General features: G+C 43.5%; 1 protein-coding gene across 3 annotated transcripts in view; it reads right to left on the minus strand.

Annotated features, from left to right (window-relative positions):
- The window catches only part of VAPA (VAMP associated protein A), a 38,524-nt gene that overhangs the window by 25,023 nt on the left and 708 nt on the right, over positions 1–12,793 (minus strand). Inside the window, exon 1 of one of the 3 annotated variants that reach the window (XM_040264620.1) lies at positions 12,290–12,320. The exons of the other annotated variants lie outside the window; for them this stretch is intronic. Coding sequence (XP_040120554.1) covers positions 12,290–12,317 — 28 coding nt within the window. The 5' untranslated portion in view covers positions 12,318–12,320. Of the gene's footprint in view, positions 1–12,289; positions 12,321–12,793 lie in introns of those variants that run through there. 3 annotated transcript variants of the gene reach the window in all.

Genomic DNA, 12,793 nt, shown 5'->3' on the forward strand with positions numbered 1-12,793 from the left:
GTCATCTAACCCTAATAACAAGCCATGAGGCTGATACTTTTATTACTTATTATTCTCATTTTACAGATGAGTCAACTGTGACTCAGACATGAGAACACTTGTCCAAGGTCAGACAAGCACAGAACCGTGAAAGTGGGAAGTCAAAGCAGCTCTGTCTCCAGGGCCTGAATTCTCATAAATTCTCTACATATTCTATGTGAACTACCTGGCTGTATTTATTTCCTAATTCATAAGCCATTCTAGGTTGACTTCTGCAGCATTAAGGCATGAAACTGAAGTCAAATCAGTAATACAGGAAAAAGATTTTTAATGGTTACTGTATTTCCCTTGATTCCACAGGAAAAACATTTCCAGAAATAAGTTGCAAACACCAAGAAAACAGTTTTTCTCTTTTACACCAAAGAATGCCCTAAAACATTAAGCTACCTAACTATATTTACCTTTACTCCATTTTCCCCAAAACATACTGAAATCTCAGACCAGAGAGAATGTGAGCTCTGTAAAGACCGGTCTCATGTGCAGCTTGCCCCCAGCTGCTAGGACAATCCCTGGCACAGCAGGTACTGAATGAATGTCATCATACAAGCATTAGTGTAAAAACAAACAGAGGACCACTTCAGGAAAGAAAATGAATCAATTCAAGATGGTTTGTAGTTATTAAAATACTAAGGCATATCTTTTTCATAAAGTTTCATTATTACAAAAGTATGGATGCAAGATTAATACAAAAGCCAAATTTCACTATTTTATTTAAACACACCACCCTTATGGCAGAAAGTGAAGAACTAAAGAGCCTCTTGATGAAAGTGAAAGAGGAGAATGAAAAAGTTGGCTTAAAACTCAACATTCAGAAAACTAACATCATGGCATCCGGTCAAATCACTTTATGGCAAATAGATGGGGAAACAGTAGAAACAGTGAGAGACTTTATTTTCTTGGGCTCCAAAATCATTGCAGATGGTGACTGCAGCCATGAAATTAAAAGACCCTTGCTCCTTGGAAGGAAAGCTATGACCAACCTAAATAGCATATTTAAAAGCAGAGACATTACTTTGCCAACAAAGGTCCGTCTAGGCAAAGCTACAGTTTTTCCAGCAGTCATGTATGGATATGAGAGTTGGACTATAAAGAAAGCTGAGCACCGAAGAATTGATGCTTTTGAACTGTGGTGTTGGAGTAGACTCTTCAGAGTCCCTTGGACTCCAAGGAGATCCAGCCAGTCCATCCTAAAGGAGATCAGTGTTCACTGGAAGGACTGATGTTGAAGCTGAAACTCCAATACTTTGGGCCACCTGATGGGAAGAACCGACTCACTGGAAAAGACCCTGATGCTGGGAAAGATTGAAGGCAGGAGCAGAAGGAGACGACAGAGGATGAGGTGGTTGGATGGCATCACCGACTCAATGGACAGGAGTCTGAGTAAACTCCAGGAGTTGGTGATGGACAGGGAAGCCTGAAGTGCTGCTGTCCATGGGGTCGCAAAGAGTCAGATATGACTGCGTGACTGAACTGAACTATTTAAGAAAGTCTTTGATTTCTTAAACTGCGTCACAGCCCTTGTTTATACATATTACATAATCAGGAAAAAAACCTTCAGAATTCATCATGAAAAATCTCCAAAATCCACTTTAAGGTAGTAGTGTGTGGTCATTTCTAGGGGCTTGGAGTCAGGGTTACAAGTGACCAGCAGGCAGGAACCATGTCCTTTCTTTAGCTGGCAGCACTGTCAGTTAACGTAGCAGTGTTCTGAGCATACAGTCAAGTACTCACCCCTCACCTGCCAGTGAAGAAGCATGGGCACCATGAAGTCAAAGCACTGACTCTCATCCTCCCTGTGAGAGGTGGGGCGGCGGGAGGCGGGGGGAGTGCCCTTGAGCAAATCGAGTCACTTCGCCAGCACAGCCTAACCCCCTACTCCAGCTCAGCAGACAAAACCAGCTCCAATACCTAAACTCCTCTCAGTCCTAAAACTACATGACATTTAGGAACAACTTTACTGCCGTAATTAGAAAACACCTACTACTCCAGGGAAGCAAGGCAGATCATCCAATCTCAGATGATCACAGCCTTACTGACGTTCAGCATAAAGCTACTAAACATTTTAGGAGTACTCTTTCTAACCTTCTGACGCAGAGACTGCTCACTCTGACCTAAACAATCTTTGTGACACTGTACTGAAAACGAATGGGAGAGAATTCACAACTGCACTGTCTTCACAAAGAAATAAAACAATTTGACTTGTAACATTTTTATATAAATGTTAAGTTCTTCCACTGTGCAACATTATAAAGAAAAATCATATGTACCCACACATAAAATTTAATGCTTGCAATTAAACATTAAATGTGGAGGCTGCTTAAGTGAACAGCTTCATTAAAAGAGAAATAAGTGCTTCGTATCTGAAGAGTTTAGACTACTTTTTAAAACCTAGGTAGGCAGAATGGGAAAGAATAAAAGAGAAATGGATACTTTGGGGAGAACTTGAAATGTTTTTAGCACCACTTATAAATCTAAAGCTGTTAGACTAGAAGCAAAATAGCTATTAAAAAAATTATCACAATACTATAAATTTTATGGAGAAGGCAATGGCACCCCACTCCAGTACTCTTGCCAGGAAAATCCCATGGACGGAAGAGCCTGGAAGGCTCTGCCGTCCACGGGGTCGCTAAGAGTGGGATGCAACTGAGCGACTTCACTTTCATGCACTGGAGAAGGAAATGGCAGCCCACTCCAGTGTTCTTGCCTGGAGAATCCCAGGGACGGGGGAGCCTGGTGGGCTGCAGTCTATGGGGTCGCACAGAGTTGGACACGACTGAAGTGACTTAGCAGCAGCAGCAACAGGTGTTATTAGGTGGCAGGATTGAGAATTTGCTTTATACTGTTCTATACTTTCTCAACTTTCGACATTAAGCACTGATTTTACAATCAGAAGGGATTTTTAAACATGAATTCATATTAGCTTAATTTATTCATAAAAGCTTTTATCTTTAAAGTCAGGGTGGGGGTACTGAGATGATACAAACAAAGCTATCTTTGGAAGATGTGGTTATTGAGATGTTTGGCAGTATGAACCGTACTCAGAAAACAAAACCAAGGAATTCATCTTCCCCGATAAGCTATAAAAGTAAAATTTGTTCATGGAGAAAACAAACAGAAAACACACACTGTGATGCAAAGGTACTCTAAACCTTCAAGGTGTACCAGTCACTCCAACTCACGTCAGATTATCCAAGCACCAAAGTAAACATATGTGTATAAATATATATATGTGAAAAATATAACTGCAAAATAAAAGGCTGTCAAAACGTAGCCCGTAAGAAACCTGTCAAATTATACTGCAAACTAGTACTTTAAAGTCCTCTCATATTAACAATTCTTTAACATATCTATTTCTTAAAATGGCAACTGAATTCAATCATATCCTTTAAAAGCTGAAATACAAATAACTAAACATCTCATTAATTTAAACATGAATTCTGAAAACAGTACCAAATGTTGGCAGTAACTCTACCACAGTGAACATCTCAAATGCCAGAGAAAAGCAGCTAAGCAAACTATAGCATATTAATAACGCAGCATCAAAGATGGCAGCTATAAAAATTTAAGACGTTGGTGGAGGTGGAGATTATTTTTGTAAAGTGAAACGTGTCACAGTCATCAAGTGGAACATATTCTCATAAGTTTAGTAGTCTAATTTTATTTAAGCAAGGAGTTTTACTAGGAAGAATACAATCATATTAAGAGTTGATTCTAAAGATGCACTCAATCTATGGCACAGGAAATGAAGTATAGCTGGTCTCATAAAAGGCTACTTCGAAGAGAAACTGCCACCTGGATCCACAAGCTCTGTGGCATCTGCTCTCCCCTTCCTCTCAGCTAGCTTCTTCTGCTTGCACAGGGCCCTCTCCAGCCACTGTCTCCTAGCCTCTGTGACCTCAAAAGTCTGAAGTTTAAAAAGGAGACATCAAAATATTGACTGTCAGCCATCCATCCATACACGGTCCAGCCTGGGGGAGATGCCCACCACAAGACCAATGAGTCCAGTAGTCTGGACATAGAGGGAGGGCTCCTGTGAGCGTCCACACTGCTCTTAAATACAGTCTGCGGGTAGGGCCGATTCTCTGAGAAATAAACACTCTCAACAATCTACCATGCTTCTCACCAGGGACCACCAACTGATGCTGGCAGTAGGAGCTCAATTTGTCAGCTGTCACAGGATAGCTGTAATTTATAAATTAGATTCACTTTCAAACAAACATGGTTTTCTACGTGTCTTCATATGCCTTAGTTTTAACTGTTACTGGATGGTTACAGATTTGTTTTCTATTGACCTTACATAGTCACCTCATTGTAGGACAACTGAAACTTTGGATATAATCTCCCAAAGGATCAAGTCTAATAACAAAATAATTTTTCTCTTACTATGAAAAGCACTGAATGTTTATGCAGAAATCTTGAAAAACACAGAAAAGTAAAAACAAAAGCATCCTAAAGTAGATTTGAGGACTGCTAACGTCCTTTTCTTTCTGATCTGTTTCCTCACACATATTACCGTAAATGCATTCCTATTTATGCAACTTCTCACAGGCGGGATAAGGTTGTCATCACCAATCAACTTAGAATCACTAGAAGGGGGACAAGCAGCCATTATCACCTGATGTGACACAATTCTATCTATGAAGTATCTGCACCAAAAAAATACTGAAACCTGAATCTTTAAGCCCTTAAATCCAACTCCAAACTTACGGGAAATACATACCAGAAATACCACAAGTCTGGGACACTCCACTGGACAATGACGAGGTCTTTTCAACAAGTGAATGGTGTGATAAAAATCAGGTGGATAAGGCACTCCCAAAGATTAGGACAACCTGACACCCAGCAACCAAAAATTAGCATTATGCGGAGATTTCAACAGACCAGACATCAGATTTCTGAAGAATTACTTTTGGTTTTATTAAGTGACAATGGTGTCATGATCATGTAAAGAAAAAGCCTCTTTTTTAATTAGAAATGTAAGCTCGGATATTCGGGCCTGAGATGCCATGACAGCCAGAATCTGTTTAAAATACTGCAGTAACCCTACTTTCTCCAAAACAGTGAAATACTAGTAATCATTAAACTTAAGATTATATGAAGCTACTAAAGCGTACAGAGGTTCATTAAGTACATAGAAAGTTTTTTATGAATGTTTTGAAAGTTTTCATAAGGAATTTTAGAGTAATCTGAGTCATACTTTAAGCATAATAAACCCAGTAAACAAGCATTTGCAAAAATAACTAACCCTCCCTTTACCTTTAATTTTTCTTAATCAAGAAGTTTCTTTAGTGCTCACACAGTATTACATTTTGTGGTCTGTAAAGTTTAATAAACTGGCAAATATTATTTTCTTTTAAACCAATTTTTTATTATGGAAAGCAAGATCCATGCTATATTAACTATATATCCTCTGAAAGACAGGAGTTCACTGCAGGGTCAGTAAAAATAACAGAAGCAACAAGAAAAAGAGTTAGCAAGCACCTCTGAAAGCAATGATAAAGGGGTCCTTGCTAACAGACTTGCCTCACAGACCGTCTCCACATGATTAAGGAAAATTTTATTGAAAGGAAAAGTAACAGGTAACTATTACAATACAAAAAACAACAAAATTCCCAATACTAACAATCACAAAATACCAAACTCAGAAGAACTTCATCAAGGTCTCCCAATTCTTACGTTCTTCCATTTCATACAAGAATTGTGTTTCCATTTTGCACGCAACCATCCTATGCATTCACAAACCTTTACAGTCAGACCACCACCAAGAAATCACCCACCCCTGCTTCTCACTTCACAAATGAAAACAGTGAAGCACAGTAGTCAGCTCTTAAGAAAATACCCTTTTCTGGAACTACAAAGCTCTGAAAACACTAGCTGCAAAGGCAGATGCAGCACCTACTGAAAGATGCAAGGCGAAAACTACGACAATTATAGGACAGAGAGATGGTCTGAGTCTTATTAACGCGATCAACACTGACTGGGCAATCACCCTAGGCCAGATCTTGTTATCACGGATATAAAAATAAATGGGCATACCCTCAAGCGCTTCACAAACAGCTTGTGAGAGAAAAGCATGTAAACATCAGTACTGTGCCATGTGGTGAGTGCGGTAATTGCCAGTGAGCAGCAATGAGGACAGGGTCAAGAAAACGGCAGTGGCCCAGGGCCTGGAGAGCCAGAGACGACACTGGAGGTAGGGCTCCTGCAGTGGAGACAGCCCTCCGGACAGGAGGGGACGACACTGGGAAAAGAGCATGCAGAGGCCCGCAGTACTGACAGCGTCTGGTGAAACCGCTGCATGCAAGCAAAGCTACAGCAGAGGTGAACTGAAGAGGCAGGCTGGATCTGGGCTCCAGTAAGTGCGTAACAGGGAGATGCTGCAGGTTCTTCAACCAGGGAAGCAATGGGATCAGGTGTGCACTTTTCAAAGGGCAGTTCTTTCAGCATCCGTGAGGACGACAGGCTGGAGGAAGTGGGACACAAGGAGAAAGGAGACCAGCCTGCTGACCGGTAGAGGAAAGAGAATCACCTGAAGCAAAGGAACAAGCCAAGTCCACATCCCTCCCGAGTCAGGCACATGGACCCCCAAATGCCCCTGGGTTCCCTCCGTAAGTCCAGCTGGAGGACCTAAAGGCAGCTACCCTATCTGATGAGGTCAGGACCTTCCCGCAGGTGCTCTCCCACACCCCTGAATTCGGCCAGCATCGGCCAGCTGCCCTCTCCAGCTGTGCAGCCAGAGACCGCAGTGCTGTCCGGACACTCTCCCCCCCATGCACACACCCAACAGACGGCGTCAAACTTCTCACCATCCCCACCACTGCCCCTCCAGCAGTCAGCACCTGCGTGGACAGCAACCACGGCCTGGGTCATCTCTAGCTCCCTCGAACACAAGTCCACACTATGACCAGATTACAACACTCCTGTCAACACAAACATGGTGTCAGCCCACTACCTCCACACCTCTGCCTTCTCCCCACTGAAGATCAACAGTGGGTCAGGATAAAAACAGAACTACTAAGCCAACACCCATGCATCCTGGCTGACCCAGCGAATGGGGTACTGACTCCGCAGCCTTGTAAACACAGGAGAGGTTATTTAACACGTCAAACACCACACCCTCCTGCCTCAGAACCTTTGCACCTGCCGCTCCAGGAGTGTGCTCCTTTTCTCTTCACCCAGATAACTTCCACTCACTCTTGGAATCTTAGTCGACCTGTGGCAGCCTTCCTCGACCACATCAAAGACCCCTATTCCAGGTTCTCACAGCACCACAGACTCTTCAAAGCTAATTTGTCTTCTGATGATCTGATTAGCTTCTACTGTTCCCATGACAATCACCTCTTAAAAGATTCTTTTACTCAAAACTGTAGTTCCAACACTTATCCAACGTGCATCACATATAGTAGAAACTCAACTCTTTCTTATATAGCTGAATGAATTAAATGAATTGAGAAATTGAGCTGCATTTAACAGGAGAGATTCAAAAGTTATTTTTTCAATGCAAAAATACAGATTTTAATTATTAGATGTGCACAGCATTTCTGGAATGAGTAATCAAGATGCCACAAAAAAGAAATTAATAACAGAGGAAGAGGAGTAGGCGTGCACATAAAAAGCACAGTTCAGGATATGCAGAGTTTGAGATGTCTGTGCATGTGTACTGAGTCGAGTCCTACTCATTGTGACCCCATGGACTGCAGCCCGGCAGGCTCCTCTGTCCATGGATTTCCCAGGCAAGAATACTAGAGTGGTTGCCATTTCCTTTTCCAGGGGGCCTGCAACCCAGGGATCGAACCCAGGTCTCCCTCATTGCGGGCGGATTCTTTACCACTGAGCCACCACTTGTGCTGTGCTTAGTCACTCAGTTGTGTCTGACTCTTTGCAACCTCATGGGCCGTTGCCCGCCAAGTTCCTCTATCCATGGGGATTCTCCAGGCAAGAACACTGGAGTGGGTAGCCTATCCCTTTTCCAGGGGACCGTCCCAAACTGGAATCAAACCAGAGTCTCCTGCATTGCAGGTAGTTTCTTTACCAGGTGAGCTACCAGGGAGCCACCTGCTGCTGCTGCTGCTGCTACGAAGTTGCTTCAGTAGTGTCTGACTCTGTGCAACCCCAGAGACGGCAGCCCACCAGGCTCCCCCGTCCCTGGGATTCTCCAGGCAAGAACACTGGAGTGGGTTGCCATTTCCTTCTCCAATACGTGAAAGTGAAGTCGCTCAGTTGCATCCCACTCTTAGCGACCCCATGGACGGCGGAGCCTTCCAGGCTCCGCCGTCCATGGGATTTTCCAGGCAAGAGTACTGGAGTGGGGTGCCACTGCCTTCTCCAAGGGAGCCACCTGAGCAACATTCAAATCCAGGACAGTCAAGAAGTAATAAGTATGTGGTACAGAACCCACCTGCCAATGAGGGAGATAGAAAAGAGGCACAGGCTCGACCCCTGGGTGGGGAGGTCCCCCTGGAGGGGACATGGGGACCCACTCCAGCATTCTTGCCTGGAGAATTCCGTGGACAGAGGAGTGCGGTGGGCCATAGTCCATGGGGTCGCAAGAGTCGGACACGACTGAAGCAACTTAGCATGCATGCACCCAATCAGCATGTACTCCAGAGCGGATCCCCGCGTCCACTGGCAACATGAGGAATTTCCCAACCTGGGAACAAACCCATGCCCCCTGCAGTCAAAGCACAGAGTCTTAACCACTGTATCCCCAAAGCTGATTTTAACTCTGAACTCAACACAGATTTGGGTGTATAGCAATGTGTGAAAAGAGCATGAAGGAGACAGAAAAGCCCTCAAAACAAGGAAGACTGAACAAGGGAAGTTCAGAGTGAGATAAAATTGAAACCAAATCAGAATCTCAAAAACATGAGCATTTAAGAAAAAGGAGGTCACAAATGAGACAGCCAAGACGAAGGCGGGAGGACAACTGTGTCACAGGAGTCAGAAAAATCGCGTTATTAAAAAGTGAGCTGTCAACCCTGCCAAGGGCCAAAGGCAGGGCCAGGGATAGAGCGAGCACCGTGGCCACCACAGGGGCCACCAGAAGAGACCCAGCACTCCAGCTGCTTTTCCGAGAAGCCTGAGCGCAAAGGAAACTAAGCCCAGGAGACACGAGAGCACGGGGAGCTGGGAGTCAAGGAAGTACAATATTTTGCTCGTTTGTTTGTTTTTAAAACGGAAGACTTAGGTGTATGTGTTCTTATGTTTAAAGGAAGAAGCCAGTGGTTGAAAATGTGACAGAGAAAATACCTGTTGGAACAGGGTCTGAGTCATGAGTGATCTCTACCTTAACCAGCAAAACCAGCAGAACCAACAAGCTTGGACATGAGAAGGGCTCTGCCTTCTCAGGGAAGTGTGGACGTGTGCCGACGAACAGGTGTTACAAGAGGGAACAGCACATCCCAGAGGGCGTGTATGCCACACTAAGAATTACACTCTCATCCAGAGGGCAGTCAAGAGCTCCCTGAAAACTGCTAAGGAAGATATGACATCCATGTCCAGGGTGTGAGGAATCATGCCAGGGGTCTGATGTAGCCACTGTGAAATGTGAGTGAGCTGAAACACCTACAACTGTACCACATACCCACCAGGAGGAGGCGTAGTCTCCATCCTCTCTTGGATCTCTTTTTCCTGATGTGCTGCTATCCAAAGACGCTTTGTCTGAACATCACTGGTCCCTGGCCGCTCAGAGCGCTTAGTTTTCTTTACTGACGCTATTACTATGGGCCACCTTCAACACAATGATTTTCGTCTATTTTCCTTTCTCTGATCATGGCCAGGAAGAATATATTCACAAGTTATTTCAGCACTTTCTAAACTTTCTTCTCCAAACTTTCCTCTAAAATGAACAGGCTGGAAAAATAAAATGTTGTATAATACAAAGGAAAAATTTTTACAAGAGTAAATAAACACTTTAAAGACCGCCCCCTCCCCAAAAAAGTCTTACATGTAATACCAAATTTCACACCTGAATTCTAGGTCAAATTACTGCCAAAGCTTAAAAAACAGAATTTTAAAATATCTACATCTTTTTCTTTACTAATGCAACAAAAAAACTACTTCAGAGTTCATGACATTATAAAAGTACTTTCATATAAACAATTGTATAAAACAAACTAGAATAAAATATTAATGTAGGGATTTTATTAAAGTTATTTGCTTCTCCAAAATAGTGCAAAGTGCCAATAATTCAGAGCAAGATGACTTTATTATGCATGTAACAGAAAAATGCACCATACAATCTCAGAATGATTAAATGACTCATTTTTGGAGAAACTATCTTAATCAAATGTAAAGTTAAAATAATTCAAATAAATCTACCAGAAGATGACATTTTGTAAAAATATCCTTTAACAGACTTCCACTTCAACTAAAAACTACAGATGATTTAAAGTAGGGTTTAAAGATTTTTTTTCACACCATCATCAAATTAGCATGAAGAGAATTGCTGATTCCAAATGAGTCTCCTCACTTAATGCTGAACTGGTCTTTGGAATACGGAGCGGTTTCCATCAAGAACTTATTTACCTCTGACTAAAAGAATAACTTTTAAGAAGGAAGGAATCAAATGACACCAAATGTAGCCTCCCAATTCATCCTACCCTCTGCTTTCCCAATCCTTCCCATCCCCTACTCTTAAACAGAGGCACACAGCCCACTGTGGGTACCTAAGCACAAGCCAACCTTTTCTCACGTCAGGAAAGGAGCAAACCATTCCCATGACCTGCCCTCCTGCTTCCCCATTTGAAAGCAAGCCAATAAAGGTGTTGGATAAGACTCTTCAGAGTCTCTTGGACTTCAAGCACATCAAACGGGTCAATCTTAAAGAAAATCAACCCTGAATAGCCATTGGAAGGACTGATGTTGATGCTGAAGCTCCAATACTTTGGCCACCTAATGCGAAGAGCCAACTCACTGGAAAAGATCCTGATGTTGGGAAAAACTGAAGGCAAAAAGAAGGGGGTGGGCAGAGGATGAGATGGTTAAATAGCATCACCCAACAATGAGCAAATTCCGGGAGACAGTGCAGGATGGTGGAGCCCGATGTGCTCCAGTACAGCCCGTGGGGGTCACAGAGCCATACAGGACTTTGCAACTGAGCAACTCCTCCAAAAACAAGTGGGGAGGAAGAAGGGTCTTCTTTCCTCATACTTGTTTTGCCTCTGTTACAGCATCTGAGTGCCTCTTCCGTCTGGGAGTTCAAGTACTAAGAAAAAACATGTTTTACTCCTTAAACTACAAACTAACTGTGGGTCTTTTCTCCACCTTGCTTAGCACTGAATCCCCAAATATAAGCTGATGTTTGCTGAATAAATTATTCATTGTTGAATACTCTTCATCAAATATAGAGATGGTACAAAACTTTCAATAGTGTTTGCTAAGTAAATGGCCCAGCTGAATATGTGTCCCTATAAACTTTTCCATGAAATCCTTTTTTAAAAAAGTCAACTATTTAATAGGCCTTGTGAATTACTTTCATCCATAACACAAGAATCCGTTCTGTAATCATAGCCAGTTAATTCTTCAATACCTAAAATAAGCATCTGGCAAGTCTTTGGGTCGGGGTTTTGGTTGTTCCTTTAACTTGCCTCTTTGCTATTATTAGCCTCTTACTACTGAAACGGTAAAGAATCCAAGAAAGATTTCGCCGGTAAAAAGTTCACCCGCAATTCAAGAGACTTAAGAAACGGAGATTCGATTCCTGGGTGGGGAAGATCCCCTGGAGAAGGAAATGACAACCCACGGCAGTATTCCTGCCTGGAGAATCCCATGGACAGACGAGCCTGGCTGGCTACAGTCCATGGTATCAGCAGAGACGGAGACGACCGAGCCAGGAAGCATGTCACTGAAACACACTGACTTCTCTAAGAAGAAACTGTCCAACTTGTAAATACTTCTTGACCTAAAACTAGTTTTAACGGCGTCCAAGTCTCTAATGGCAACACACACAGATTAACAAGGAGAAAACTTCCTCTGTAAAATCAGCCTCCCCCCAAATAAGTGCAAAACACTTAAATTCTCAGAACTACCTACCATAAAGGTTTACATTAAATTCTTCCATTCTCAGATAACAGCTAGAGTTAGATATTACCTGAACTTTGGTATTCATGATTCCCCTAAGTGTTTTATTTCCCGCTTTCAGCGAAAACTTTGTAAACTCACGTTACGCCCATAAACTTGCTACAATAAAATGCACTTAAGAAGCCTCTCTAAATATTTCGTGGAGTCGTCTTAAAAACCAAATTCTCACCTAACACGCGACTCATTGACACTTCCATTCAAAGAAACTCGCAAATGAACTGAAGAGCTTGCAAAATACAGGCTTTATACAACTACTCTCATAGCGGCAGAATACAACATCTTAAAGCTCCTGAAACTATTTAAAACGTGTCCTACGGAAAACAAAGTGTTTTCTTTCGCACTCCATTTCTTTCGGTTTGATTCCCTAAAACACTGGAGCGGCCTCACAGTCCCAAGCCCGTGTGCTCGTGCGGCCCCGGGAATGAAGGACGAGTCACGGGCTCCGCAAGCTCCCCGCGCCCGCAGCATCCCCAGCAGAACCGCCCGAGTCGCTCCCGCGGCCCCCGAGTGCCCGCGCAGGTGTCGCCCGGCGCGGAGGACGTCCAGCCGCCTCCGGCCCGCTGACGCAAAGCCCGGCCCGCGCCCGCGCCAGACCGACGACCGCCCAGCCTGCCCCGCGTCCCCGGCCAGCCGCCCACGCCCGGACCCCGCCCCGGCCCGCGAGCCAAGGACG

This window comes from Oryx dammah, unplaced genomic scaffold (genome assembly GCF_014754425.2).
Source record: "Oryx dammah isolate SB20612 unplaced genomic scaffold, SCBI_Odam_1.1 HiC_scaffold_22, whole genome shotgun sequence".
In the NCBI taxonomy this organism is placed as follows: Eukaryota; Metazoa; Chordata; class Mammalia; order Artiodactyla; family Bovidae; genus Oryx; species Oryx dammah.